The sequence below is a fragment of the Pleuronectes platessa genome, chromosome 9 (genome assembly GCF_947347685.1).
Source record: "Pleuronectes platessa chromosome 9, fPlePla1.1, whole genome shotgun sequence".
NCBI lineage: Eukaryota > Metazoa > Chordata > Actinopteri > Pleuronectiformes > Pleuronectidae > Pleuronectes > Pleuronectes platessa.
Window position 1 is genome coordinate 4,339,530 of NC_070634.1, and position 27,437 is coordinate 4,366,966.

General features: G+C 40.4%; 2 protein-coding genes across 2 annotated transcripts; both read right to left on the reverse strand.

Annotated features, from left to right (window-relative positions):
* Nucleotides 1–151: 151 nt before the first annotated feature.
* c9h19orf44 (chromosome 9 C19orf44 homolog) lies at nucleotides 152–9,377 on the reverse strand. The gene is made up of 9 exons (XM_053431419.1): nucleotides 8,987–9,377; nucleotides 6,963–7,099; nucleotides 6,366–6,828; nucleotides 4,244–4,583; nucleotides 3,681–3,760; nucleotides 2,533–2,968; nucleotides 2,230–2,310; nucleotides 868–1,034; nucleotides 152–590 (listed from the first exon to the last, which is right to left on the reverse strand). Exons 1-9 carry the CDS (start codon nucleotides 9,116–9,118, stop codon nucleotides 531–533), a joined length of 1,896 nt encoding a protein of 631 aa, XP_053287394.1. The 5' UTR covers nucleotides 9,119–9,377; the 3' UTR covers nucleotides 152–530.
* Nucleotides 9,378–11,938: 2,561 nt separating this feature from the next.
* LOC128448287 (protein shisa-like-2B) lies at nucleotides 11,939–26,349 on the reverse strand. The gene is made up of 3 exons (XM_053430866.1): nucleotides 25,956–26,349; nucleotides 21,649–21,785; nucleotides 11,939–13,174 (listed from the first exon to the last, which is right to left on the reverse strand). Exons 1-3 carry the CDS (start codon nucleotides 26,192–26,194, stop codon nucleotides 12,987–12,989), a joined length of 564 nt encoding a protein of 187 aa, XP_053286841.1. The 5' UTR covers nucleotides 26,195–26,349; the 3' UTR covers nucleotides 11,939–12,986.
* Between the last annotated feature and the right edge of the window lie 1,088 nt (nucleotides 26,350–27,437).

Here is a 27,437-nt window from a genome sequence, read left to right on the forward strand (position 1 = left end):
ATGAGTTGGCCATTTCAAAGCCATGATGGGAAGTTTTTAATGACCAAACATTTTCAATATGTAATCTTGTGGAAAACAGAAGATTTAGAAGGAGTAATAAGCTACTAGACTGGGACTTTATCAAATGCAAAACAACAAAATCACAGTCATGAAGGTTTAAGAATGTTTATCATTATTTCCTGAGAATATACAAAGGACAAAGTGGACACTTTATATTATTTCAACAGTGGAAGGAGGGGGTGTCAAGTCCTTTAAATCACTCATTAAGACAATTAAAAAAAGCCTGATCCATTCACAAATACTGGTATCACATGATTCTAACTGAATGGATGACGTGTTTTTCTCACTGAAGACACTATCGGCATTTGTTGTTCATGGCATTTGACGAAGTGACAACAAATAATTCATAGAAAATAAAAAATATCAACTATTTAAAACTTTATATATGGCAACTGTCTCTTGCTCTGCACCAGCAGATTCAGTGATCCAGTATGACGGAGTCATCGCTCACAAACAGTCGTCATCTCCTGCTACACCTCCTCTACGGCTTTCTCCATTGTGGGTTTGGAACATCTGTGCTTGCGAATGTACTGTGGAAAGAATACAAAACTGCTGTAAAAGGTTTGTGAGTTAACTACAGCTCCAATAAAGCCTGGCATTTGAATATAACAGCAATTTATTGGTAGACAGGTTTCTGCTGCATCACTGGTGAAAGCAGTCAAATTCCTCTCTTACACAAAGATACATGTGAAGGGAAAATCGAATTTTAATGCTCCACAAATTTCCATTTTTATCATTTACTTGAGTCATTCACAACCTCACTCTAGAAAGAAATTGTGTGTGTGTGTATAAGCAATATGCTTTTACCTGCATGGTGCCCTCCAGTGTGGTGTATCTGTAGTTGGGTGGTTCCAGACTTTGCACCAGGCTGGAGTGAAGGTGTCGGCTGCTCTCGATGAACCGTCTTGTCAAGGCGAGCTGCTGCTTCAGCATTTCATTGACTACAAACGCAGTTGGGTTGAAGGTGCTGACAGCTGGGGAGGACGACATGGGGCACACTTTAAAAGAATACTACTAAGACTAAAGCACTTGTATAGGCCAGCTTGGTGAAGAAAAAGTCTGAGAGAAAAGTCCTAACTTTAGGTTATGTGTCATTTTACAGGGAGAACATACGCATTCATGTGTTGTCTGCGTTAATAGTAGGAGTATAACACAGTATAACACAGTATAACACAGTCAGTTAAACTTCAGGTTTATCAATCTGTCCATTTAGGAAGCACAAGTGATTGTGAATCAGTTTCACCTGCTTTGGTTTTAAAGGAAAGTGACAGTATGACACTTGTGTGAAGGTCCTGACACATGATTGACCTCATCACTACACTTAACATGATTTGTCCACATGTTAGTGGCAAAATGCAGTACAATTAAACATTTGGACCTTTAAAGAAGACATTTTCTGCCTATTTACAGCTTTAGCTACATCCAAGTAGCAGCTGGCTAATCTTGCACAAAATGTGGAGATGGGGGAAACAGCCTCAACAATGAAAAAAGAATAAATAAGAAAAACTGTAGAAATTCAACCATCTACCTGCATCTCTAAGCCTCACCAAATGATATCTCTTGGCTGGGAGTTTACACCTGTTCCCACTCTTTTTCCTAAGCCAAATGCTTTGTGACCAATTTAATATTGAGCATTAACTTAGCAAACTTAGCAAAAAGGAAACAGGTGCATTCACCAAAATATCTAACTCCTCCTTCAGTTGCAGTATGGCATGAACATATTTAGCTACCCTAGTACTCCCAGATAGTTTTAACTTTTTCCTTTCCTCCAGTAGATATCATGGAAAAGCAATATTATATTATTGGATAAGGTCCCCAAAAGTTTTGTTTTCTGATACGACAAACTGTTTTACTTTAAGTTCTTGCATGTATTGTGTGAATTGGCTCCAAGCATTTCAGTAACAGATGGCGCTGCAGCAACATGGTCAGAGTAAATTGGCACCTTTTGCATTATATTCTTATTGAACAAAACCAAGGTATTCTTCTCAGTGGACATCATTGCTACTATTAACAAACTGGCACTGTTGTGTGTCTCTTCCATGTGCATATTTGTCAGTGCATCAACGTTCTGGTGCAGTTCTAAAACCACTGCCAATATTCTATTATAAATATAAAGGATTGTTATGTCTGTTCATGTTGTCTCTTATTCTATATTTCACTGTCTCTTACCTTCCAGTGTTTCTGCACTGAGCGTATAAGCAGCCACTGGGGTGGGCTTTATGTAGGTTGTGGGGTCAAATGCAGCTACGCCTGCAGAGAGGGAGGGAGTTAGAGATCAGAAACAGACATTGTTGTATAGTCATAAACTTCGGATCACACACTAAATATCATACATGTAGTTCTTTTACTGTCAATGTCATTATCAAATGAATCCTGATAACTTGATGATTAACATACAGTAGCGTGACCATGGTGAAGAAAGGGGCCTTTACAACATCATAAATACAATATGAAATATGCTGTATGACTGACCAGTTGACCATGTGTGCGACATGGTATCAGGCTGCGTCTGTACTGCGGCCTCTTTAAAAACCTTTCTTTCTGAAGCCCGTCTCCCCGACTGGTGACTTGAGGTCTTGCGGCCGTGTGACACTGAGGATCTGGAGTCTCCGCTTCTGCTGAATGACTTCGATGTTTGACTGCAACCTGGGGTCTGTGAAATTGTGTCCGAGAAAGTGCTTGAGTAATCGTCTTCTGTTTTCTCGCGGGACACGTCTGAATTCGAAGCTTCCTCTCTGACCTCCAACGCCTCCTCCACGTCATCTCTGTCTCCCTGCAGGTGCTCTGAAACCTGGCTGGCACTGTGTTTTGGCTGTGACCTGCTCTCACTCTCAAAGTCACTTTGATAGTCAAATATGTCCCCCTCCTCCTTCTCTTGTGTTTCCTCTTCCCTCTCCTTGTGTTCTCTCTGTTCATGCAGTAAAAAGGAATCAAAAAACATCAATCAATCAGGAAATCAGAAAAGATTCCCATTACTATGGCCATAAAATGCATATATTTGTTAAGGTTTATGCTTATTCAAGCCATTATTCTTATCAACCATAATGATGGCTTGAAATACAATTCAGAAAATAATTCCACAGAGCACTCATACAGTGTATGATCAAACAGTGAATTAAAAAGCTAAACATTTTAAGCAGCATAATAAAAAAATGTTATCACTAAGATCAGTGGATCAAGCTGTAAACATATTAACAATTATCATGTGGAATATCTGAGCCTTTGTCTAGCTTCTGGCTTTGTGTATTGTTTGATGGTGAGTTTATCAGAGCTTAACATATAACAACAGGAGCTGCAATCAGAGTAGCTGATGGGAACTTACTGATTTGGATGAAAATACTCAGTGGGTTAGTCACTCAACATTTTCAAAATACACAGTCATTGGATCTATTATTTTACAAGTATGATGTTGTTTATTTTAAGTTTGTAAGTAGAAATTATTGTCAAAATTCCAAAATTATATTATTTTAAACAAAAGCAAGTTCGTCTCTATAAAACCAAAATTTCCCTTAATCCATGTTAACTTCCAGGACCCCTTCACTATTGTACGGGTATGGAATGTTTTACTACTGTTTGTTTTATTATACTGATCTATTTATAATTTTTCTGTCACTGCCCACCTCCTGTTTTGGTGTTTCCTCTGTAAATCCAAACGAAGCCGGGACAAGGTCATCTAACGTCATCACTTTTATCTTGAAGTCTGTAATAGCACAAGATCCGAATTTTAGGAAATAACAGCCTATATTCACACAACATGTGTTCTAATAGTAGTACAACAATACATAAGACATACAAAATTATTAAACAAGACTATTTGGGTATTTCTAGGTGGCTGTGTCTAAGGTGATTATCTTTTTTAAACACATTTATGTTTTAAAGGGTATATGAAGGGTAAAGCGATTAAAACTCTCTTTTAAACTCTACAATGGAAAGATGTTTGTACCTTGTTGTCCATCTAGGATGCATGAGATAAGGAGTTCAGAAAGAAATGATCAAAGAACAAAACCAGTGTGTTACTACTTTTGTATGAAAATTATAGGCTGGATACTTTCATACTAGTAAACCATCTCAACAATAATATTGTGACGTATCGCTGAGGAACTCTGTTGACTTAAGATTCGATTGACTCGTGACGTTTTATCTCTTACTGATGTATCCGATTGGTCGTGTACACTTGTCTCACCTTCAGATGAAACTGAGCTCATCTCACCGTGGGAATCTGAAGAGCCAAGCACCACTGGGAAGAGCTCGTCCAGAGAGTGCACCTCACTGTGGCCTGACATGGAGGAGAGGGAGCGCTGTGGACTGGCCATCCTGCGAGCAGAGTTCCATCTCCTTGGGGGAGAGGGGGTGGGAGAGAGCACAGAGGGGCTGAACTGGGCCTGGACCTGCCCGGTGAAGCGAAAGGGAGACGAATGACGAGAAGGAGAGTTGGGGGAGCGAGGTGGTGCTGCGTTGGAAGGTGGCAAAGGATGAACAGCACCTTGAGGAGTTGTGGAGTGGACCTTCTGAGTACTTTTGCTCTGTAAGAGAGGAAAGCAGAGCATTGGGATGTCTTTTGTTTTGCAATGTAAACAACCACTGTCTTAAAATACAGATTTTGAAGACTGAGACTAAACTGATTTGATATGTGCAACCACCAAATGCAAATTTCTGTTTCTGCTCATCCTCCTTCAGTGTAAAACTGGAAATGTAGTCCTCCAGGTTGATGCATGATGCCATCGATGAAGGCATCAATCATGTACAGATCGAATTGAACCAGTTCAACTGACTTTCGACTTGTAGATGTTTCTCTGATGTCTGTCAAGGATGAATCTACATGAATCTATTTTGAATATGAAGTTCACTTTAGGCTCTTAATCCTTATAGGCTTTGTTCACACATGGATCTTACTCCCACTCTCTCTATGCCAGGGGTGTCCAAACGTTTTATATTCTGGGGGGCACATACAGAAAAAATACGAAGGTCGGGCAGGGGGGCGTGGCGGCGTTCTGAGGGACAGCTGGCATGTCAGGGGTGAGTTTGGCGCCACTTAGTGTCTAAACTGAGAAGTGCAACACTGTAATGGTCCATTACATTACATTACATTACATTACATTTCATTTAGCTGACGCTTTTATCCAACGCGACTTACAATAAGTGCATTCAACCCTGAGGGTACAAACCCAGAACAACATGAATCAAGAAAGTACAATTTCTTCAAAAACAAAGCAAAACTACAAAGTGCTATAAGTAAGTGCCACTTAAGTGCTTCTAATTTTTTTTTTATGAGGGCCAATTCAAAATGGATGGCAGGCCGCAGTTGGCCCGCGGGCCGTAGTTTGGACACCCCTGCTCTATGCAAATACATATCATTCAAAACCTAAGACATTTTATGTGTAGCCAGTCTGGATATTAGAGATGGATGTGTTTCATCAACGTATTTGGGTATGCGCGTGTGTGTGTGTGTGTGTGTGTGTGGTGATAGAGATGAGGAGGAAGGAAGTAAGTAAGTAGGACAAGGGGATGCTGAGTGAATCAATACATTACAAAATAAAATGTTATCAATTACAAATAGTTAAAAATTAAGAAGATTTTCAATATGTGGCAGGTCAATGTAGCGTTGTGGTGACCACAAATAAATCTGTGTATCTGAAATATTGGTAGGTGTAAAAATACTTTTGATTCATTGTGAAACAGTGGCAGGTCAGAGACGTCAGCTGAGTAGGTCATCCTTAGTTGTGGCCCAGGATACATTTGTGTTCACACAATGAAAGGTATGTGGAAACATGTGTTCCAGATAAACTCTGAATGCGGTTACAGTGATCATAATCTCACATGTGATCAGTTCACCCAAGATGGATGCTAATACCAGATTTGAGCAGGGCCTTAGTCTTTTCTAAAGATTAAAGGTAATTAAATTCAGACTTCTCTGTGAATTCAAGGCTGCAGTGCTAATAGTGCCTGCTAGCAATAATGCAGCACGAATTTTAAAATATGAATATGTGCTGACTCCGTCATCTCAATTTGCATCATCTGAAGCATGATGGGGAGTGTGCTGCCAAACTCGAAATATATTCATATTTTTCATCATGTTTCTCATACACTGACTCTTGCATCTTATGACAATGTTTGCTGTGCAGTAATCCTCTTTATAAATCTTATCTCTGTTATTTTTCTGAAATTCATACATCAGAAATCGTTTAAAAAAAGGTTTTAAAAACATGTATAATACCAATGTGTGAAATGAAAATGTTGGCATTAATCTAACACATCCTGATAACAATATATAACATGGCTCTCTCAGACATCAAAGTTAAAGGTACCTTGTCTGCTGTTCTCACAGAGGTAGGTATCCCCAGTTTTAACAAGCTGTTGTCTGTTGATTCCAAAGAGTCTCCGAGCAGTTTCCTCATGTCCTCTTCATCACTTTCCAGATTCACACCTCTTACAACTCTCATGGACTTAATCTCCAAGCGTGCCAAAGAGAGCTCTGCATCAGCAGCTCTGGACCTGGACCTGACGCCCACATCTGGCTCATTTGGAAACCCAGAAGCAGCAGCAGTGTTGGCGCTGTCAACGGCTCCGGCTGCTGCTTTGTTCTTAAGGAAACGTTTCCCATTTAGACTTTGGTCACTGCTGGACTGGACCGAGACCGGCAAACTGGTTGTTTCTGGTGGAGGAGAGATCAGCTGTCTGGCTTTTTCCTGGACCTGCTTACGGCTGCGGAGGCTGCTCTCAATTTTAGCCAGTCTACTCAGAGCAGCAGTCTGGGAGGATGACACACATCTGACCAGACGGGGAGCGATGATGAATCAAGAGAAGAATAAAGTTTGAACAGTGATTATTTGAACTGAAACATCCATTCTTTTCACTCAGGTGCTCATTATGACTTCTGTTTTTTTTTATCTACAGAATCGTACCTTGGCTCAGGGATCTGCTGTGTTTGGCTCTTGCTGACAGGTGACTGGTTGCTGTTGGTTGCAGACGGTGGCGCCTTCTTCAAAAACCTGCTCCCCCCTCGTCCTCCTCCTCCCATAGAGCTCGGAGGTCTGAGGCCCTGGGAGAAGAGAATGAGACGAGGTCAGGCAGCATCACAAAAAGTGGAAGCTTGTTGTCAAACTTGCCTTACAAATGATCCACTTTTTTTTTTTCTGAGTGGAACAGCATCAAGCACAATATCTTCACAGGATGTTTGCCTCAGCGTTGGTCGACTGTAACTAAGAACATTTACTCAAGTACTGTACTTAAGAACACATTTGAGGTATCTTTACTCTATTAAGTGTTGGCATTCGGATGGTCCACTACATCTCAGAGGGAAATATTGTACATTCTACTCCACTTTATTCGTCTTACTAGCCGAGTATCTCCAGATGTGTTGATGTTAAATGTTTGTGATAAACTGGTTCCTTGTTGGGAAAATTCAAAAATTGAGAATGCATCGTCACAAAGCTGAAAACAGGGTGTTTTTATTAGCACTGTCTTGTTTCTCTTCCGATTGTATAAATCTTTAACCTTTGCAACAGTGCAAGATATCAAAGCAATCTATAACGACTGAAACTGTAACATTAGAGCAATCTGACAACAAGGAATAATTTGCTTAATTAATCCTTTGATGTTTTCCGTTATATATAGCTTGAGTGGAATTAAATAAAAAGTAAAAAACAAGTTATATTCTTTCAGCTTAACATATTCAGAGTAATCACCTGAGCAACTAAACTCAACAGTGCAGTAAATCTACGAAAAGACCAGAATGGCACACGATATGAATGACCAACAGCAAATACATTGTGCCTCTGTAGGGCAAAGGAGAATGAAGAGAAGAGCAGATAAGAACTGCAGAAGATGAAAGAAATGTTCATCATGTACGATGACAACATGCGCCAAGTAATATTACACAAGAGAAAACAACTGAGGGTGAATGAGTGCTGTGTAGAAGTGGAGACGGTAAAAGAAAATATAGAACTGACAGAAGAGTTGTTTGAGTAGTTAAATAGCACAGTACAAAAGGTAATCTGACACATGACTGACACCTGGACCCCCTTAGCAGCGCCACTGCCCTGAGGTGCATTACTCTGCGGAGGTCAACAAGAGACTCCTCTGATGTTTTCTAAACGCTCACTTTATATAAAACCTGCTGAATTCATATTTTTGTTCCTGGATTAACGGCTAATGGCGGGAAGGACTTCTGTCTGCAGGAGTGTGTTTGTGTGTGTGTGTGTGTGTGTGTGTGCCCTTGTCTCTGTAACTCTTCACAAAAACTGATAATCGCATGTATTTAGTTATTAATCGATGATGTCGGATCAAGACTTTTGATTATTCCGCTAACTTTAACACTGAAGTCCTAACTTGGACGTGGAAATTTAATGTTTAATTAAGGTTGTAAAACAAGGCTTACTTCCGGTTGCAAGTAGGTGGCGCTTTCACTACATATAGATGGATCTGTTCAGATCGGGGCTGTGATGAAGCTTGAGCAATTTAGGGCAAATTGGACGTTCTGCTTTTTAAATAATATCAAGAAGTTTTATTTTTTTTAAATATACTTTTAACTCTGCAACACTGAATAGACAGCTATTACTGATTCAGACGGTAAACAAAGAGTTTGTTGAGTGTGATGTTTAAGTTCAGCTTAAACTGCTGAATATTTATAAAAGATAAGCTTGTACTAGGCAGCTGCAACATTCAAATTATGCTCAGATAATAAACCACTTCTAAATTAACAATTATATAATATATTATCTTATTAAAATATAAGGAGCCTATTGCACCTTGACATGGATCATTGAATCTGGCACGTTTACATTTGATACCCATGTACACTTAATTAACTATAGCTATTGTGAATACAATGAAACATAGGAAGCACCTTGACATTATCTTGTAAGAACTTTTCTCCGTTCTTCTTTCAGCACTGTGACAAACATGAGAGCGCATGTGGGAGACTCACGGTGTGTGGGGGTGTTGTGGGTGCAGGTCGCTGTGTGGCCTCAGCAGCAGCGTCTCCTCTGCTGCTCCTCTTGGCGGACAGCAGCTCCTCAGCCCGGTCCAGGGCGGAGCACCCCCCACCTCGTTTCCACATCTTCACACTGCGTTGTTCCACCAGCAGCCACGCGTGTTTACAACTGTTTCATCCTTCGTTACAGGCAGAGGTACTAACTAGCTAGCGGCCAATAGCATGTTATCTTGCTATTGGCTAGCTACACACACGGTGCATATTTATAAAAGGTTCGTCATAGATTGATTTGTAGACCTTCATGATTCTCTGAGTTACTGTGTGATGTAAACAGCTTAGCGAACACTATGGACTCCCTTGTTTCCATGGAGGAGCTTCCTGTTTGTTCTTCTACGTGATGTTTGTCGCAATATGCAAGCACCTTGTTGCGCATTACCGCCACCAACTGGTGTGGAAGGTTATCGGGTCATCTAACAATACAATATCTAAATAGAGAAATATTTAAAATAATCATAGTAAAAGTAACACTTCTTCTTCCTTTAGGGAAAATAGGAAGCTTATCAATCATGCCCTACTTCTTTACCCGAATCTGTGGCTGAGCGGGAGAGCATCCGCCTCCAACCAGAAGGTTGGCGGTTCCATCCCAGTCTTCCCATCTGCATGCTGAAGTGTCCTTAGGCAAGATGCTGAACCCTGAAAGGCAGCACTGAAAAGTGCTGCCCATGGAGGGAGTATGAGCAAATGGCCAACTGTAAAGCACTGTACCGTAAAGCACGTCAGTGGTCATCAAGACAATAAAAGCGCTGTATAAATACAGATAATTTCCCTTAAGCCTGTTTAATATCTGACTTTAATCAAGTCATATGTTTCATGTTTTTATATGTAAAGACAAATTATAATTAGCACTACACATATGCTCAGATACTGTTGTATCTTTGTTCACTCTGCCCTTGCAGTTGTAATTCTAGTTGAGACTAGCACAGGATTCTGATCTCTGTTTACAAAGCATCACTATAGAATAGAACAGAGGTCTTCAACAGGGGGCCGCGACCCCTAGGGGGAGGTACTGCAGGGGGGTCGGGAAATGTTTGGTTGATTAGACAATTTTTTATATTTTTTATAGTTTTATATTTATTTTTCAACCAATTTTTCCGCCACAAATGTAATTGTCTTTAAATACACATTAACATGCATCCAACATGTGAGGCTGATATGACCCTCTGCCTGACAACCATCTGTCCAAGGTTAGATAAGTTGTGCGCTACCCATCAGGGTCCGACATCTCACTAATGTGGGAGTATCATAGCTGTGTTTATACATGGCACTAGTTTAATATAAAACTCAATTTTATACAACATATATTAGTGGTGCACCGATGTATTGTTCATCGGTAGTGGCCGATATTCGCCTCGTTTACTGACATCGGCGCATCGGTAATAAACTTGACTTTCACCGATGTCATTGGCCGATGTTCATTGGTATTTGTGATAAAACCGCTGGTCACGTGCTGTGCTGGGGGGGCAGTCGCCCTGTCGCCCTCCTCTCCACTCCACCGGCGGAGCACCTAAAGTGTGCGGACCGCCTCAAGGTTTTTTTTGGGGGGGAGGGCCTCATCCGCGGTGCCCCACGGCGTCGCTGGTGCGGGGCTTTCTTTCTCTTGAAGCGCGGGGCGGAGTCCGTCGCCGGTACGGAAGGCGGGGCAGTTGGGGGGGACCAGGTATGGCGGGCGGCGACTCTGGACGCGTGTTGGGCCTTTCTCGCGGATCAACTCAGCTATGGCGCCCGCTGGGGGAACCCTCCCTTTGCGTCAAAGTGAAGAAATTCAATGAAGTGCGGGTAAACGGCAGGAGTAACTATTGGCGCTCAAAGAGGTCAATCTGAGGAGGGATGTTTTAGACAGGGTAAAAATGTCCTGTTTTAAATGATCTTTGTGGTATTTTGACCAAAATATGTAAGAGACATTTCATTAAGACCCCAAGAAACAATATCAACTTTGGGCTAAATGGGCACAATATGTCTTTGTTAAATAAAGTTTAGTTAAACCAAAGATTGTTTCATAAATCTGATTCAATTTGTCCTCATTAAAACATAAGAGTGATAAAGGGCTGAAATAATTTTAAATCGTGCTTTTTGAATAATGATTTAATAATTTTCCTGGCACAAAAGGGTGAATGAATAACGACTAAAACAAAATAAACAAACATCGGTATTGGCCATCAAATAGATTGTTGTTTTAAACATCGGTATCGGTATAGGCCAAGAATTTCCATATCGCTGTGTAACAGAGTTAAGAATGTGCTGTATTTATTTTTATTTATAATTTGTATTTGTGATTTCTATTTAGTTATTATTTTATTTTGTTTACACTTCCTGCGGAAGTGATGTAGCTGTGCACCACCTTTTGTGCTCCCCGAAGTTTTTACTTCCTGTCGGCTCTTCTTTCCCTCAGTGTATTTTTGTCTCACTGAGGGTTTCAGCAGGTGAATAAAGAACCTCAAACAAAGTTCTAAATCACGTGTCCACATCTGTTACAAGTGCATGCCTAATATATATAGAGGGGGTCCCTGCTCCATCTCTCCACCAGTTTGGGGGTCCTTGGCCAAAAAAACGTTGAAGACCCCTGCTCTAGGGTGTGTGTGTTTGAATGTTTGTGTGTGTGTGAGAATTTGTGTTCATGCGTGTGAACCACAAATTCAGTAGGATGAATCCTCAGGAGACTTAATGACTGAATAAGGTTTTTTTCTGACAGTTGTTGAGATGTGTGGCCGACAAACACTAGCTCTAGGTATATATAGAACAAGTTGCATGAAGATCTTGTACTTTCACAGTTTTCATCAAAGTCCTGCATGCTCCTCCTTTTTGAGTCTTTATCTTCTCCATCAGAGTGTAAAAGCAAAGTTAGTGGGCACCAGGTTATATGTGGGTATAAAGATGTACTCAGAAACATAGATGCAGATGTTTTTATTGTTTATCAAAAACATCTGCATCAGTGATTATTCATTGTTCAACATGCTGAGGTTATTCCTCAATGGATCTCATTTGAAAAACTAATTTGAGGTGAATAAATCCTGCATATTTTTCTTTCAGGTTTAGAGATAATTAAATTCAAGAACAACAGATGATAACAACAATATACTTTAGAGAATGTCAATCTTAAAAGATTATATCACATGGTAGACCATTTACTGCAGATTTACCAAAATGCAATTCAAAGCCCATCACACCTGCTTTCATGATGCGGACTAGCAACAAAAAAATGGGAGATTTCAACTGGAAAATGTGGGTCGCTTAAGCTGCAAAAGACTGAATCAAGCAATCAAGGTCACATCTTGTTTCTCTGCTACTGTTGTGTATTCGTTAGAGTAAAACATGTTGGTATATGCTTAAAACACATAATGACAGGTTAACATTTATGATGTCTATCCTCTGGACACTCAGACATTCTCAGAGAGTCCTCCAGATGTTTATCTTATTTGCACTCTACCTTTTGGGATGGCCTTTGACCTAGGGAGTTGTCTTGACCAGCTGGTGGATAGAATGTTTTTGACCAATGTGTCTATATGTTCGGACACATAAACATGCCCTTATTTAGTAAGTCATGGGAGGAACCAATGTCCCTATATAACTGTGTGTAAGACCCCTGCAAGTCAGATTTTCACCATTTGGCTGTGTGATGTCTCCGGGTTTCTAGATGCCCGTCCTGACCTGTGAAACTTCTGTGTAATAAACTTTGTTTTACTGAAGGTACTAGGTACTCGGAGTCCATTCTTCATCATCAACAACTTCTACAACATCATCGACCTCTCGGCTACATAGAATATACGATACTACAATTTGTTTTCTCAAGGTTTACATTGATTCTTTTTCAAATGTTCATTTTTTTAAGAATATGTGACATTCTGAATTCCAACCAATTTTAGCCTTCGGTAGAATGAGGATAGTAAAAAGAATCAAAGTAAAAGTAGCTGCTCCTAAAGTTAAATAGTCGACGAGTCTATGCAGGACCCTCAACAGTGATGGATGTCACAGTAGCCATGAAACAACGCTGGAAAAGGCGGTCGGGGTCTGGCGGCTGGTTGTCACAGTCCAGCTTGCCCCTCAGGAAGTGTTTCCTGAGGCCTTGAGGTCCAGAAGCTGCGCTGTTATGACTCGGTCCTGGTCCGTGTGGACTCGATGAAGAACCTGAAAAAAAGAAAATTCACTCAGGATGTTGTAATGTACAGAGTCAGACAAACCAGTATGTAGTTATTATAGCATTGTGTCCAGATCATAGACTGCATATAAAGATGTTCAAGGTGACTGCTGGCCAAAAGTGAAGCCAAATCATCTGGTTTGCTCCCTGTTGGTTGGTGACAGTTTTTAGACATGAACTCTGGAGAATTCCCTTTGTCCTGAGTTTGCCTTTCACACATGAACAATGCAGAAGGAGATGCTCAGCTCAGATATGTTCACAACAACACAGGAGTCTTCGGAGCGTTCAGGTGAGGTGGTGCAATAAACATCGAACGCAAAAGACATAATCTGTAAATTCCATTGCTAAGATCACATCAACATTGCTGTCTGCCCTTATCACCAAAAACTCTCTTGACTACTGTGTTTGTTTCCTCTGTGAGCTCAGTGCATTTCTGAAGGAAGCTCATGTCAAAAATCTCCTCTTCCTTCAGATTGGACCTGGACCACACTCACACAAATGAGTATAGTATAGTGAATAATAGTTTGAATTTGAATGAAGTATTCACTATACTATACTCATTTGTAACTATTTCTGTGCAATATAAACCATTATTTGCATCCATTTACTGTACATATTTGATATATAATATATATATCTGTACACTGTATATACCGGTTTAATCACATTTATATATTGTTTCTATATATTGTTGTTTATTTCTATTTCTTCATATTCCTTCACCCAGGTACCGCATGCTACTAATGTGTTGTCTTCTGCTGCTGTAACATTGCAAAATTCCCCATTGCGGGACTAATAAAGGACTTCTTCATTTGCTGGTAATTCGATGCTATAAAACTGGGCGAAATGTCATGATTGACATGACAGCATAGACCGACTTATGATTGGTCGAGCCAATTTATAGGTGGGATCTTGATACCCAGGCTCCACAGCTTGATTGCTACTGCGCAGACTCTGGCTCCAAATGAGACCAAAAGCACAAGCACCCATATATCTCATTAATATATATCGGCTCACTTTTTTACAGTGGGAGGAAGTGTAAACACGTTGTCCGTCTTTATTAACAGTCTATGGTTTAGGCATAGCCAGCTCTGTAAAAAGCTTTTGTGCTCAGCAACTAACAGCAGATGGACACAGTTTGGTAATTTAAGAAGCAGATTTATCTGCCATAATCCCCCCAGAAGTTGTCTTTGTCCATTTCTTACAAACGTAAAAGACCTACTGGCAAAATACTTAATACACTTACAGGATGAAACGAAACCTTTTTTCTCTGCATTGAAAATGTACATCTGGACCTTTCAACAGGTCTAAATGAGGATTTCAAGGGGTAGGCTGTAGCTTGTGTTTTCTAAAATTGCGTGAAAAGGATGAAAAGAGTGAAATTTCAGGAACATACATCACTCTTTGTTGAAGACATGTAATACATCTGAAAAGACTTTATTTTCTGTGGTTGAATTTTCAGAAACTGAAAAAGTTAACTTTCTGTGGATTCAGAAGGTCAAAATGTGTCCTTAACTGTTTCTGAATACGTAAAATAAGGATTGTTACATTACAAATAGGGGTGTCACGATACCAAAATTCAGTAGTCGATGCCAATACCAATAAAATAACGCGATTCTCGATGCCAATTTCGATACCACGTTAAAAAAAAAGGATTTTCTAAGATACCATGTACTTGAACTTGAAACTTCTTTATTAAAATATTTGAAAAATAGAAAAATGTCATAAGACATACAAATCATGTGCAATAGAGCATAGCACAACATAATAAAGTGCAATTAATGGTCAAAGTGCAACAACTAGTGTCCCCAGACACATTCAAGACTTCCAGGCATCTTTTCAAAAGGTGATGTGCAGAAACAACAACAGTGCAAAACAAAACAGTGGATATAACATTGCAGCCATTCACATGTTGAACGTGAGTGAAAGTCAGGTTCACATTCATTTTTTAAATCATCATGTATTTTTAGTGCAAATTAAAAGGCAAGTCTGTAAAAAAAAAAAAAAGTGTAAATAATGTAACCATATTTGGATGCTGATTAAAAATATTCCTTGAGAGGTTATAAGTTACATCGAGTGGATTCCTGTTCATGGTGTCTCTGACTATGCTGATACACAGTTTTGAGTATTTTTACTGTAGAATAACTGAGAAAATGAAAGAGCAAATCTGTGAAAGTGGCCAAAGGCATTCATAATGTAACCATATTTGGAAGCTTATTAAAAAAATTCCTTGACAGGTTATAAGTTACTTCGAGTGGATTCCTGTTCATGGTTTCTCTGACTATGCTCATAAATTTCTTTTTGTATTTTTACTGTAGAATAACTGAGAAAATTAAAGGGAAAATCTGTAAAAAAGGACAAATGTATTCATAATGTAACCATATTTGGAAGCTGATTAAAAATATTTCTTGAGGTTTTAAGTGACTTCGACTGGATTCCTGTTCGTGGTGTCTCTGACTATGCTGATATACATTTTTGTGTATTTTTACTGTATAATAACTGAGAAAATTAAAGTGCAAATCTGTGAAAGTGGCCCAATATACATCTTTGGATGGAATTTTAAGATATTCCTTAATAGGTTATCAGTATTTCCAGTGGATTCCTGTTCATAGAGCCTCTGACTATGCAATGTCCACATTCAAATTTAGATGGAACCTCCTGTTTTCACAGACTCATTCCACTTCAACATGATAGTAGAACATCTGAGTGTCAGCGACATTATATCAGTAAAGACTGAACTAAATTTTCAAAATGACTCCCCTTTAAACTGAAAAGGGATTTTGTTTTATTTTTTAAACAATTAATTAATTGTTACTGAATATCATTTAGGTGTCTTACCTTCCTCCATGTTGTTCGATGTACTCTCAAAAAAGCATTTCCAAGGATATGAGGTGGAGTGTGTCAACTTTACATTTGTCAACTTTGATTGCACTAGTTGAACCTGTTAATAGCCCACATTAATAGTCTGCATGAGAAGCTACAGAGACAGGGAGCGGAATCAATAAAATGCTATTACCGAGCACGAGTATTATACGAGTAATACGAGTCAATATCTGTGCTCGGACAGAATGAAAATCCTCACACAGCGTCACAGCGCTCCTCCCCTTCACACACCGCTCTGCTCACTCACTCACAGAACAGCTCTCTGTCTCTCAGTCACTCAGGTTCGCGGGTCTTTTCCGTTAATGTTTAGGGTTTCTTCAGCTTGAAGTTTGTTTTTATTTCAGTTTGTACTTACTTATTAACCAGTAGAGTTCTGTTAAACGTGGGTTCGTTCAGACGTGATGCTGGTAGAAAGCGACTCGCGTTGCGTCTCTACCCTAACCCTTTTATTTTTTTAAACAGTTAAAATGATCCCTCCAAAGCCATTTGCAAGCTTTGCAAGTCCAAGCTAAGCAGAGGTAGAGATGCAAAACATTACAACACAACATCTCTACATAACCATCTGCTATATGCCCATCACATTAGAAAGCCCACTGTATCAGCCACCTCCTCCTCCTCTCCTCTTCCTTCTCGGGTCACTGGTGTTCAGCTGGGTGCTACTAAGGGCTCACATTCATCTTCCTCTTCACCAATACTCACTGCATTTGCAGCAAAGCAGCCATTCTCAGCAAACCATCCCCGGTCAAAACAAATTACAGAGATGATTGGTAAAATGATCTGCACTGATCTTGAACCTTTCTCTGTGGTGGAGAGGAGAGGCTTCAAGACACTTGTTGGCTTTTTAGAGCCCAAGTATAAGATCCCATCGAGGCACTATTTCAGTCGAACTGTAGTGCCTGAGCTGTATGGGGCAATGAGAGGGGAGTTGGTCCAGTCACTTAAGGCAGCTGAAGGAGGTGTCATCAACCTCACTACAGATCTCTGGACCAGCAATCACAACGCACATGCATATCTCTGTCTAACTGGGCACTGGTGTGAACGTGTAGGGGAAGCTTCAGTACAGAGGAAAGCAGGGCTGCTAAATGTTGGTGTGCTGGACATTGAGCACACATCAAACAACATTCTGTGCTGCCTTAAGGAAAAGATGAGAGAGTGGGAAGAGTCTGTTGGTCAGTCTGTCACAATACGGTTTGTTGTTTCAGATAATGCAGCCAACATGGTGAAAGCTTTGACTGAATATGGGCACATCCGTTACATGTCCCATACGCTTCACTTGGTGGTGATCAAAGCACTGGAGAAGGACAGGGTTGTGACATCCCTTCTCTCCAAAGCCAGGATCATATCTGGCCATGTTCATCGCTCAAGCAAAGCCAGCAACAGACTACATGAGCTGCAAACACAGTTGAACCTCCCCCAGCACACGCTCATAACAGATATAAAAACAAGGTGGAACTATACGTTCTACATGCTCCAGCGGCTGCTGGAACAGCGCAGGGCTGTGCAGATTATGACACAGGAGTCTAACATGGGTAGAGCTCCAACAATCTGTTAAGATCCTTCTTTTAAGCAGACCCAAAAAGAGTGCAGACCAGGAACACGGCAGATTGAAGGCAGAAAAAAGGTTTATTTGGGAAGTCCAAAAAGTTAGGCAGGCAGGAAGGCAGGTAAACAGGCAGGCAGGCAGAACTCAGTGGTAGGAGACAAACCAGGAAGGTGTGCAGCATAATCACACTGGTGAACGGACGATCTGGCAAAGACAGGGTGAATGAGCTGAGGCTTTATGGAGTGGAGGTGGAATTGATGAGATGCGTCTCAGCTGTGAAGGTCTCCCACAGGAGGCCCCTCCCAGCTCCAGGTTGAGCCATCTGTGGGAGGAGCACAGTGGGGGAAGGGAAGACAAGAGGTGGAGAGCCTGGTCCTGACACAATCATCTATCCAAATGAGTGGAGGTTAGCATCAGACATGCTCACTGTTCTTTGTCCTTTTGAGGAGGTCACAAGGGCACTCTCAAAACACAGCGCCTCCATCTCTGAGGTCACCCCCCTCCTGCATGGCCTGTGCTCCATCATCAGGTCACTGCATGTGGGAGGTCTTGCAGCTGGTGAGGAATCTGAGGATGAATCTGATCAGTTCATGGCTGGTGATGATGATCAGGATGCCACAGTGGGGCTGGGCCAAGATGTTGCGGCTGAGTCCAGGGAAAAGTTAGGCACAGCAGCAAGGAGACTGGCAGCCAATCTGAGCAAAGAACTAGAATGGCGTTTCCAACCAATTTTTGCAAACTCCACATTTCTGCTTGCCACTCTCCTTGACCCCAGATATAAAGCCAGCTGTTTTCCAGACAATATTGATGTGGAGGCACTGAAGAGGACATTACTCCACAGGATGGAGCTCTGTAACCCTTTGGCTACACCTTCAAGAAACACAGAAGAGACACCTGACACCAGCAGCACTTCAGTCTTGTCTTTCCTGCAGAAAAAGAAATCAGCTATTCCAATGAGGACACATTTACCATCAGGTGATGTGGAGGCCTACCTGGCAGATGGGGACATCAGCCTTACCGATGACCCAGTGAAATACTGGTCAGGCAAGCTTCAATGCTGGCCCAATCTTACACGCTTTGCACTGCAGCATCTCAGTTGTCCACCTACAAGTGTCCAGTATGAGCGTGTTTTTAGCACAGCTGGAAATGTGGTCAGTCCACAGCGTGCAAACTTAGACCCTAGCCATGTGGAACAACTGGTCTTCATTGAAGTCAATGCAGATCTGAAAAACAGCATCGGACTATTTGATCCGTAGAACACAGTCTCCCCGCCCCCCTCTCTCTCTCTCTCTTACTCAGACACACACACACACACACACACACACGCACGCACGCCCGCACGCACGCACGCACACACCTGGTGTGGAAATAAATTAAAAAAATCTTTAAAAAATGTCAAAGTTAAAAAGAAAGTTATGTTGAGTATGACAACACTTGTTATTACATTGCACTTCATAATTGCAACAGCATGTGTTGTATTCATTGTTGCAAAACTTGTTCTGTAAATAGTTTGTTTGCTATTGTGATCAAAATCATTGATCTGAAGCTCAATGCTGATGCTGTCCTGTAATAGTTTTCTAATCAGCAATAAATATAACAATTTCTGATCAACCCATATCAATTGCATGCTTAAAATAACATACTGGTTAAAGCCCCGCCCGTTTCAGGACAACCCGGCCTACTTCTGGTTTAAATCCAGACCACGTCCGGGTTAAATCACACCCACTTCCGGGTTAGGCCCCGCGCACTCCGAGTACGGATACGGATACAGATAATTCATATGGTTAACAGATACAGATACAGATACAGATAATGCTGTACTCGCTCATCCCTAGAGTTTATCATTTCTGGTCCACATGTGATGTTTGTGAGTTAAGTTAAAGTTGATAGGAATTGTTTTTGTTTTGATTCAGAGACCTGTGAAAGGTAAAGATATAACTGATGTGCATTTATTTTATTGTATAAATATTTTACTTCCTGAGAGAGGAGCTCACAACAATTTCATTTATTTCATATTGTTAAACACCTGTGAAGGTTTTGACTTTTAAAATACAGTTGTGGTGGTCTTTAATATTAATTAGAGGAATTTAAACAAAAGATAAGATTCGTTTCAAATATTCTTCTGAGATCATATTCATTTTTTGTGTTTACGAACTCAGGCCCAGGAGATCTGGGTTACAAAAAGATACCGCAAGTTTGGACAAGATAGGAAATAAATTCCGTTTCTCCCTCCAATACTCAGAATATATTGCAAGCAAACGCACAATAAAGTCCCAAGACAAGTAGTGTGGGGGGGAATCTATTGCGTTTCGCGGCCCCTTTTATTTTGAATCGCACACCAAACCCGCTAACCCTTTCCTGAATCAGTGACGTGCTCGGCCAGCTCGCGAGGCTTCGAACGTCATCACATACGTCATCGACACAAGCCTCGATACGCGCTTCATAAAAATCATCCTCGATTACTCGACACACGCTTCGAAGCCTCGACACGGGAGGACACATCACTAGCTTACGGTGCTTCAAAAAAATGGGCATCGTCGATGTTTTGTTATTTTGGAATCGAAAGGTATCGGTTCTCGTAACATCTCTAATTATAAAACTCTTTAACTACGAATGATTTCTTTTATCTAAAGTTTGTTCTTTATGTTGATATTCGACTGAAGCTCTACATCTACGACTAAATCTACTCTAAAGCTCCACTCTTAGAATGTATATTGTAAATGGCCCGATAAAGTGCAGTGCAGAGTTTGGTGCGATTTGGACATGCAATATGTTCAATATTAATACAATTTGAATTAATAGGTGACCAGCAAACCGTGGGGGAGGGGCAGTGTGCCGTCAGTCTGTGGACTGAATTAAACATGTCTTCTACCTCAGATAAACTACATCAGTGGCTGTAAATAAAAGCCACACATGTTATTAGTAATAAAGCTAATTCAGTTTCATTGTATGAAAAAAATTGAAAATCTTCATTGTAGGAAGAACGCAAAATTTTCTAACTTCACTCTGCACCATAGACTGTTTATAAAAACCTCTGCACACAACGTCCAGCATACAAATAATGTGATAGTCTATTGTAGAACCGTTGGAGGAGGACTCACTAATGACAAGGAATAATTCTGAAGTATAGCTCCAGAGCAGTAACACAGGACAAGGGAACAGCCAATTCCAAACAGGCAGGTTTAAAAATGGCACTGCATTAGTCCACGGAGGAAATGTTTTTTGAAAATGGAAAATACCCTTGAATGTTGGACACTTAGTTGAGATTGCCTTTATTTCATAGAGAATGGACTTGATGAAACAAAACCATAGGGATATATGTTGGGCACTGATATCTATGAGTGTGTGAAATGTGAAAACAAAAATCAGGATCTATAGCAAAAGTGGTTGCATATGGAGGTCTCAGGATGAAAACACTGTGCTGCACACGTAGAAGACACTACTGAGGTGTCAATAGAGCTTTTTGTGATAAGAGATGATACCGGTGTTGGTTTGCTCTTAACAAAACACAAGATCTCCACAGCAGAAATATTACATTACATCCCTTTATATACTGTCTAGTTACATCCTGTCTCTCCCTGCTGCACCACCAAAACGCTCTCGAAGTGTCTATATTGTCGTGAACATGTCTGAGTGGAGAATCTCCTTCTGCGCTGCTTTAGAGGCAAACTCCGGATTTAGTTATAATAATAATAATCATACTCATAATCATCATCATCATAATAATAACAATAATAATAACAATAATAATAATACTAATAATAATTCATTTTACTAATAGAGCGCTTTTCAAAGTACTCAAAGACACTTTGCAAACGTTAAAATTTGAATAAAAAGCTACACACTAAAAACATAGAAAACACAACATACATCACACGTTAAAAGCAGTTCTGAAAAGGTGAGTTTTGATCTGTGATTAGTATACAATACACTGTCCTGTATATCAGAGGGCTGATCCCAAATAAGTTCAGTATATTCAGAGAATCGGATCTATATTGGGCAGAGTGCTCTCTGCACAGGCAGAGATGCAGTCATTACCTGGTGCTCGAAGAGGCAGCCCATTATCCAGCCCTCTGGGTTTGGTGGTGATGAACAGATAGCAGAGTACACACAGGGTGATGATGAAGGCAAGAAGAACCAGGGCTGCTACAGAGAGACCCACCAGAGCTCCGACACTGTGAGGCACAGAACAAAGAGGTGTGATTCAAAGTAAATACTCATCAGAGTGAAAACAAAGGCGGTAATCATCAATCAACATTTTTCTCATATGGGCTTTAACATGGTGAGACATCCTCTGCCCTTAACCCTCAGCAAGAGTAAGGAAAAACTACTAAAAAACCCTTTTAACAGGGTAAAAATACGTAGAAACCTCAGAGAGAGCCACATGTGAGGGATCCCTCTCCCAGGACGGATAGAAGTGCAATAGTGCCAAGTGTGGAGGAGAACATCAGATTGATAAGGGCATTGATTAGAATAAATACTTTGTATCATAATGGAAGGTCAATGAATTGATGAATTATTGTTAGTAATGGTAAAGTATCTGAGTAGACATTTTGTATATACAGTATATATATATACAGTAAAAAAAAACATGCATATTTAGGAGACTGATATCTATGAGTGTTTGAAATTTGGTGCTGCATGAAAGGATTTAAGGAGACCGTTTAGTATCTGCTCTACTCTTCTCACTGCACATGTAATACAGTATTGAGAGGAAGAAAATTATTCTGCAGAGAGAACATGCTGTTGGACTGTACGGTGTTAAGCTGCTTTGGTTTCGTTGTGTGTTAAAGCTCCTGCAGGTTAACACAGCATGCATTCCATCATAGTCATTGAGATAATTGTGAAAACCGTAAATGGTCTGTATTTATGGCGCAAGAAAAGAAGCATAAAAGCATTTGAACAACTTTGAAACCAACTTTTTTTTTATCTAGCATCTTGATGCATTAATTGTTTCATTATCATTACATGGACAATTTGATTCCAAACAGAGCAAAACGGTGTAACAGATATTTTTGAAAATAATTTTATTTAGTCAAGAGGCGGAACCTTCCTCGCTGTGAGGGGACATTGCCATGAATTAACCAGTTATAAGTAATGAAAACACACAACAAAATTAAACAATTGTTACAAAAATCCCAAAACGCTTAAACAGAAACTTTATTTTGGTTAATGGACTCTAGCTTTCCCCCCTCTGCTCTTCCCTCTCTGACATGTGTGCTGCTGACTGGATGTAACTCCTGGTTCCAGCTCCTCCATGCACCTCATCCTCCTCTAAACAATCATCCACTCGCTCACTGTATGTTAGTCAGGTTTGATCAATACTTCCCTTTCAGAACACCAAATTATCTTGAGCTATTTAAGCTTCCACCAACTATTGCTAGATTGGTCTTTGGGAAGTGTTTACGTTTTGCCTGCCTGCTGGTGCCTTCATCCTGTTGCATTTGCGTCAGCATCACCTGCTGCTCACCTTGTTCTGTCACATTCAGCCCTTTCCCTCAGTCACATTGTCCTCTCGATTCCTCCAGTTTGCTGCATTCCATTCCTGCTGTGGAAACACTCTGTCCTTTCTATTACAGTTTTTTCCTATCGTTTTAGGCAATTTACCTAAACCATGTTCACATTCCCTAAACACTTCACACAGTGAGCATACCAGTAGACCATGTGAACCAAACTGTGGTTACTTGCCCCTATGCTAAGATACAAATGCTGGCAATGACGCCTTCTTCCAAATTTCATGGATACCTGCCCCAGTCAATGTTCACTACCGGCAAAACGCTGTGGAACTACAGCATATTTTACCAATGTTTAGATACTCTGTTCAAAACAGTGAACTTTCTGTTCAAAACCTAACTTATCAGTAATTTAGATCACTGTAGATGGAAAGATGCTGCATTTGGACAGACAAATGAAGTTACATGTTTGAATAAGAAAAAATATTTAGTTTATAGTTTATTTATTTTATTTTACAGTAATTTAGATTTTTTTCCCCCTGTGCACCATAGTTCTTGGTGAATTGGCATGGAATTACTTTTTTTACGTAAAAGCAACACTACATACAATGATCTGTACAAAACACAGAGGATAAGTTTTGCAATGCAAAACACCTGGTGGTCATTTCAGCTAAAGACCTACTCAGGTGTTTTACATGTAATTTGTGCCTCGTTGAAAAAGGGCCTTCTTTGGCATTTGCCTTGGACTTCTTTACGTAGTTGGTATAGGAAAATGGATGCAGCAAGAGCAAGAGCAAGAGGCAGAGGCAGAGGAAGAGGAAGAGGAAGAGGTGAAGGTGAAGGTGGAGGTGGAGGTGAAGGTGAAGGTGGAGGTGGAGGTGAAGGTTTCTGGATCATATATTACGTACTTACTGTATGTAATTTGCATTACAAAAACTGAAAATTGTTATTCTCAGTTTCTCATAAAACACTTACAGTATTTACTGTATTTACAATTACAGTACATTTACCACACTCAATTGTGACATCTTTTGTGGGAGGTAAACCGACATATGAACACTGTCAGCAGATACTTGGCTTGGATTGTCATACTGTAATATTACACACTTTATTACTGTAGTCCAAAGAAGTGTTTGTCTGTGTTTTTTCTCTTTTTTTCAATGCAACACTACAGGAAATCTATGCCAAACTGGAGGACACAGCAACATTTTATATATGCAATTGGCAATGCTTCAAGATGTTAGTGTTTTTTAGGTCATAGTGTTCTGAGAGGAAACATGTGTTAAGTTATGGCAGCATTGTTTGTGGTGTGGTTGTTGTAGTGCATTTTGCACCAAAGGTTAACAGATATGCAGAGGTGTGTGTCTCTAAAGCCCACTGTGTTAAGTGATAGGGAAAAGTGACCATAGTATGGGTACATGACCGAAAACGATAGGAAAAAACTGTAACACAGCATTACCCTTTAACACCAAGGTTTGGTACATTTTTAGAACAGCAAATAAATCTGTCTTGAGATTGAGTCTTTCATTCTGTGAATCTTAAAGTGTCTACAGATATTCAGTCCAGTGTGGAGGGTTGAGGAGGATTTAACAGCAGAAATTGAATCTAATATTTACCTTGTACATGTTTTGGGAAACGCTGTACATTGAAAGTGTATAATTCAATATAGGCCTTGTGTTCAGATTTGGATGCTTGTGTGTAGCATAAAGATTTTAAGAGAGGAGGTAATATGCCATTAAATGCCACTTACTTATAGCACTTAGTAGTTTTGCTTCTTTTTTTTTAAAGAAATTGTACATTCTTGATTCTTGTTGTTCTGGGTTTGTACCCTCATGGTTGAATGCACTTATTTTAAGTCACTTTGGATAAAAGCGTCAGCTAAATGAAATGTAATGTAATGTAATGTAATAAAAAATACTACAGCAAAATCCTCAATTCAGATGAGGATGATGTTTGTGTAAGTGAGTTAAGTTTTTCATATTGTTGATGTTCACATTGCAAGTAGCATATCAGCATAATTCCTGAGCCTGAGTGTGTTCAGATGAAATGTAAAATGTTATCATGTCGCTGTGGCTCAGGAGGCAGAGCAGGTCGTCCCAGTACCTAAATGCTCGGCAGTGCGATCCCAGTCTCCCCCATTCTGCAGGCCTAATTGTTGCTGGCAAGATACTGAACTTCAAACTGCGCCTGAGCAAAACCATAAACTATACAAATGTCCAGAATCTTGTTTGACGGAGAGATACCTACACCTCACACACACCCACACACACACACACACACACATATGAATGTGAAACTGTACTGTAAAGCGCTTTGATTGGTCATCAAGACTAGAAAAGTCCTATATAAATACAAAACCATTTACAGAATAATTAAGTCAAGTAATCAGAATCAGTATGGAGAGACATGACCACATCGTTATTTGTTCCTTCCTGACTGAGAAGCGGTGTTTTCCTAACTGATGGGACAACATATTGTGTGTGTGTGGATATCAGAGGTGAATTTAAGATGAACAAATTACGTCTTCATTATTTGTTAGTTTTATTTTAAAAAATGTACTGCTTGAATGTTACAAATGCTGAGGTTTAAATGATACCTCCAATTTGCATTCCACTGTGAACTGCCCTTATACTAATTTGTGATGAGTGCATGTTAAGGTCACTGATGTTTCTTACTCAGAAATCTTCTTAATTTGGTTTCTCAGCAACCTGAGAACCAATTAACCAGATTGGAGCCAAACAGGCACAAGCTGCAAAAAAACCATCAACAGGAAACCACTTAGATAAAGAGAAGCCTCCGTGTTCACAGAAAAGACATTGTGAAACATTTAGTTTGAATAGTCGGTAACAATATAATGTCACGTTGAGTTCAGCTGCTGTCACCGCTCCTTACCTCAACCACCACATGTATCCATACTCGTATGGGAAGAAGCTGTTGGGGTCGTCACAACAGTATTTCAGGTCACTGAAGCCGCAGCAGTAAAGAGCCGTGGAGTCATTGTCCGCTCTCGGACACGTGAATACCTCCACGAACACGTTCTCCTTGCTGTAGTAACTTTCACAGTCCGAGCCCATGTCTGACGCACGGAGCGCAGGACGCGCTGTGTCGCGGACATCAGCGTCCGCTCCCATGACTGAGCACTGACACCTTGCTCTCTCTCTCTCTACCTCTAACTCACCATACCTCTCTCTCACTCCCTCTCTCTACCTCTTTCGCCCCTTCCTCTGTTTTCCTCTACCTCCCTCTCTCTCTACATCTCTCTCACTCCCTCTCTCTGCCTCTTTCTCTTTCTCCCTTCCTCTCTCTCTCTCTCTCTCTCTCTCTCTCTCTCTCTCTCTCTCTCTCTCTCTCTCCATCCCCTCGCTCTAGACCTCTCTATACCACTCTGTCTCCCTCTGTCTTCCTTCCTCTCTCTCTCCACCCCCTCCCTCTTCACCTCTCTCTCTTCCTCTATACCTCTCTATACCACTCTCTCTCCCTCTGTCTTCCTCCCGTCTCTCGACCCCGTTTATCTATATCCCCCTAAACGTCTCTTTATCCTTCTCTCTCTCTCTCTCTCTCTCTCTCTCTCTCTCTCTCTCTCTCTCTCTCTCTCTCTTCCGCCCTCTCTACCCCCCTCTCTTTGTGTCAGAGTCAAACCCGACAGCATAAGACGACTGTCTTTTTTGTTCATTCGGGGAGACTATTTTTCATTTAGTGCTTTATTTACATCTTTTTGAGAATATACCACTGAACTAAGGTTCAAACTTTGAGTGATGTGTGATTGAGTCTAGTCACAGCACAATTATTATATGGTTGGAATCTAAATATAATGTAAAAAGGGAGGATTTGGTTGCCTTTAAAAGTGGGCATTGTGAAGGTGTGCTTTTTACTGCGAAGGAACTTGGAATCACTTCAGCTGATGTGTTGTCTTAATTTAATCATTTTTTGGTTTAATCTATTTTTAGAGGTTTCGTGTTTGTAGTCTTTGACTGAGCTGTGAATTAGTGTATCATACCATGTTTTTTTAACTGAATACATAATTGGAACCCCAAAAACGCATTCAGAGGTGATCTGGAACGCAAGTCATTGTCATTCATATGGTGTGTTCCATTTCGATGATTGTATTTTCAATTTTGCACCTCAGTGTGATGTAAATGCTTGGTAGTGTGCAGCAAATGCTTAGTTGTGTGTACTCAATGAATGGTATGTGTGTGTCATTTGAAAATATGGCTGTGTGTACCAAACGAAAACACGAGTTTCATTTTGTGAACAGTTAAGAGATTTAATGGCAAAGAGTCATCTTGCAAAGGGAGTGTCAGGTTTAGCATTTTGTGTGTGAGGTTTTCAGTTTCCTCTGTGCAGTTTTGAGAAAGCCGTTATTGTTTTGAGAAA

What these genes read in the sequence shown, in the direction of transcription:
- LOC128448287 (XM_053430866.1), bottom strand. Translation starts at nt 26,194, where the DNA reads ATGGGAGCGGACGCTGATGTCCGCGACACAGCGCGTCCTGCGCTCCGT. An exon ending in GGATACATGTGGTGGTTGAG is followed by an intron (nt 21,786 to 25,955) that starts GTAAGGAGCGGT and finishes TGTGCCTCACAG; the next exon opens with TGTCGGAGCTCTGGTGGGTC. An exon ending in GCTGCCTCTTCGAGCACCAG is followed by an intron (nt 13,175 to 21,648) that starts GTAATGACTGCA and finishes TCTTTTTTTCAG; the next exon opens with GTTCTTCATCGAGTCCACAC.
- c9h19orf44 (XM_053431419.1), bottom strand. Translation starts at nt 9,118, where the DNA reads ATGTGGAAACGAGGTGGGGGGTGCTCCGCCCTGGACCGGGCTGAGGAG. An exon ending in CCACAACACCCCCACACACC is followed by an intron (nt 7,100 to 8,986) that starts GTGAGTCTCCCA and finishes CTCTTCTCCCAG; the next exon opens with GGCCTCAGACCTCCGAGCTC. An exon ending in CAGCAGATCCCTGAGCCAAG is followed by an intron (nt 6,829 to 6,962) that starts GTACGATTCTGT and finishes CCGTCTGGTCAG; the next exon opens with ATGTGTGTCATCCTCCCAGA.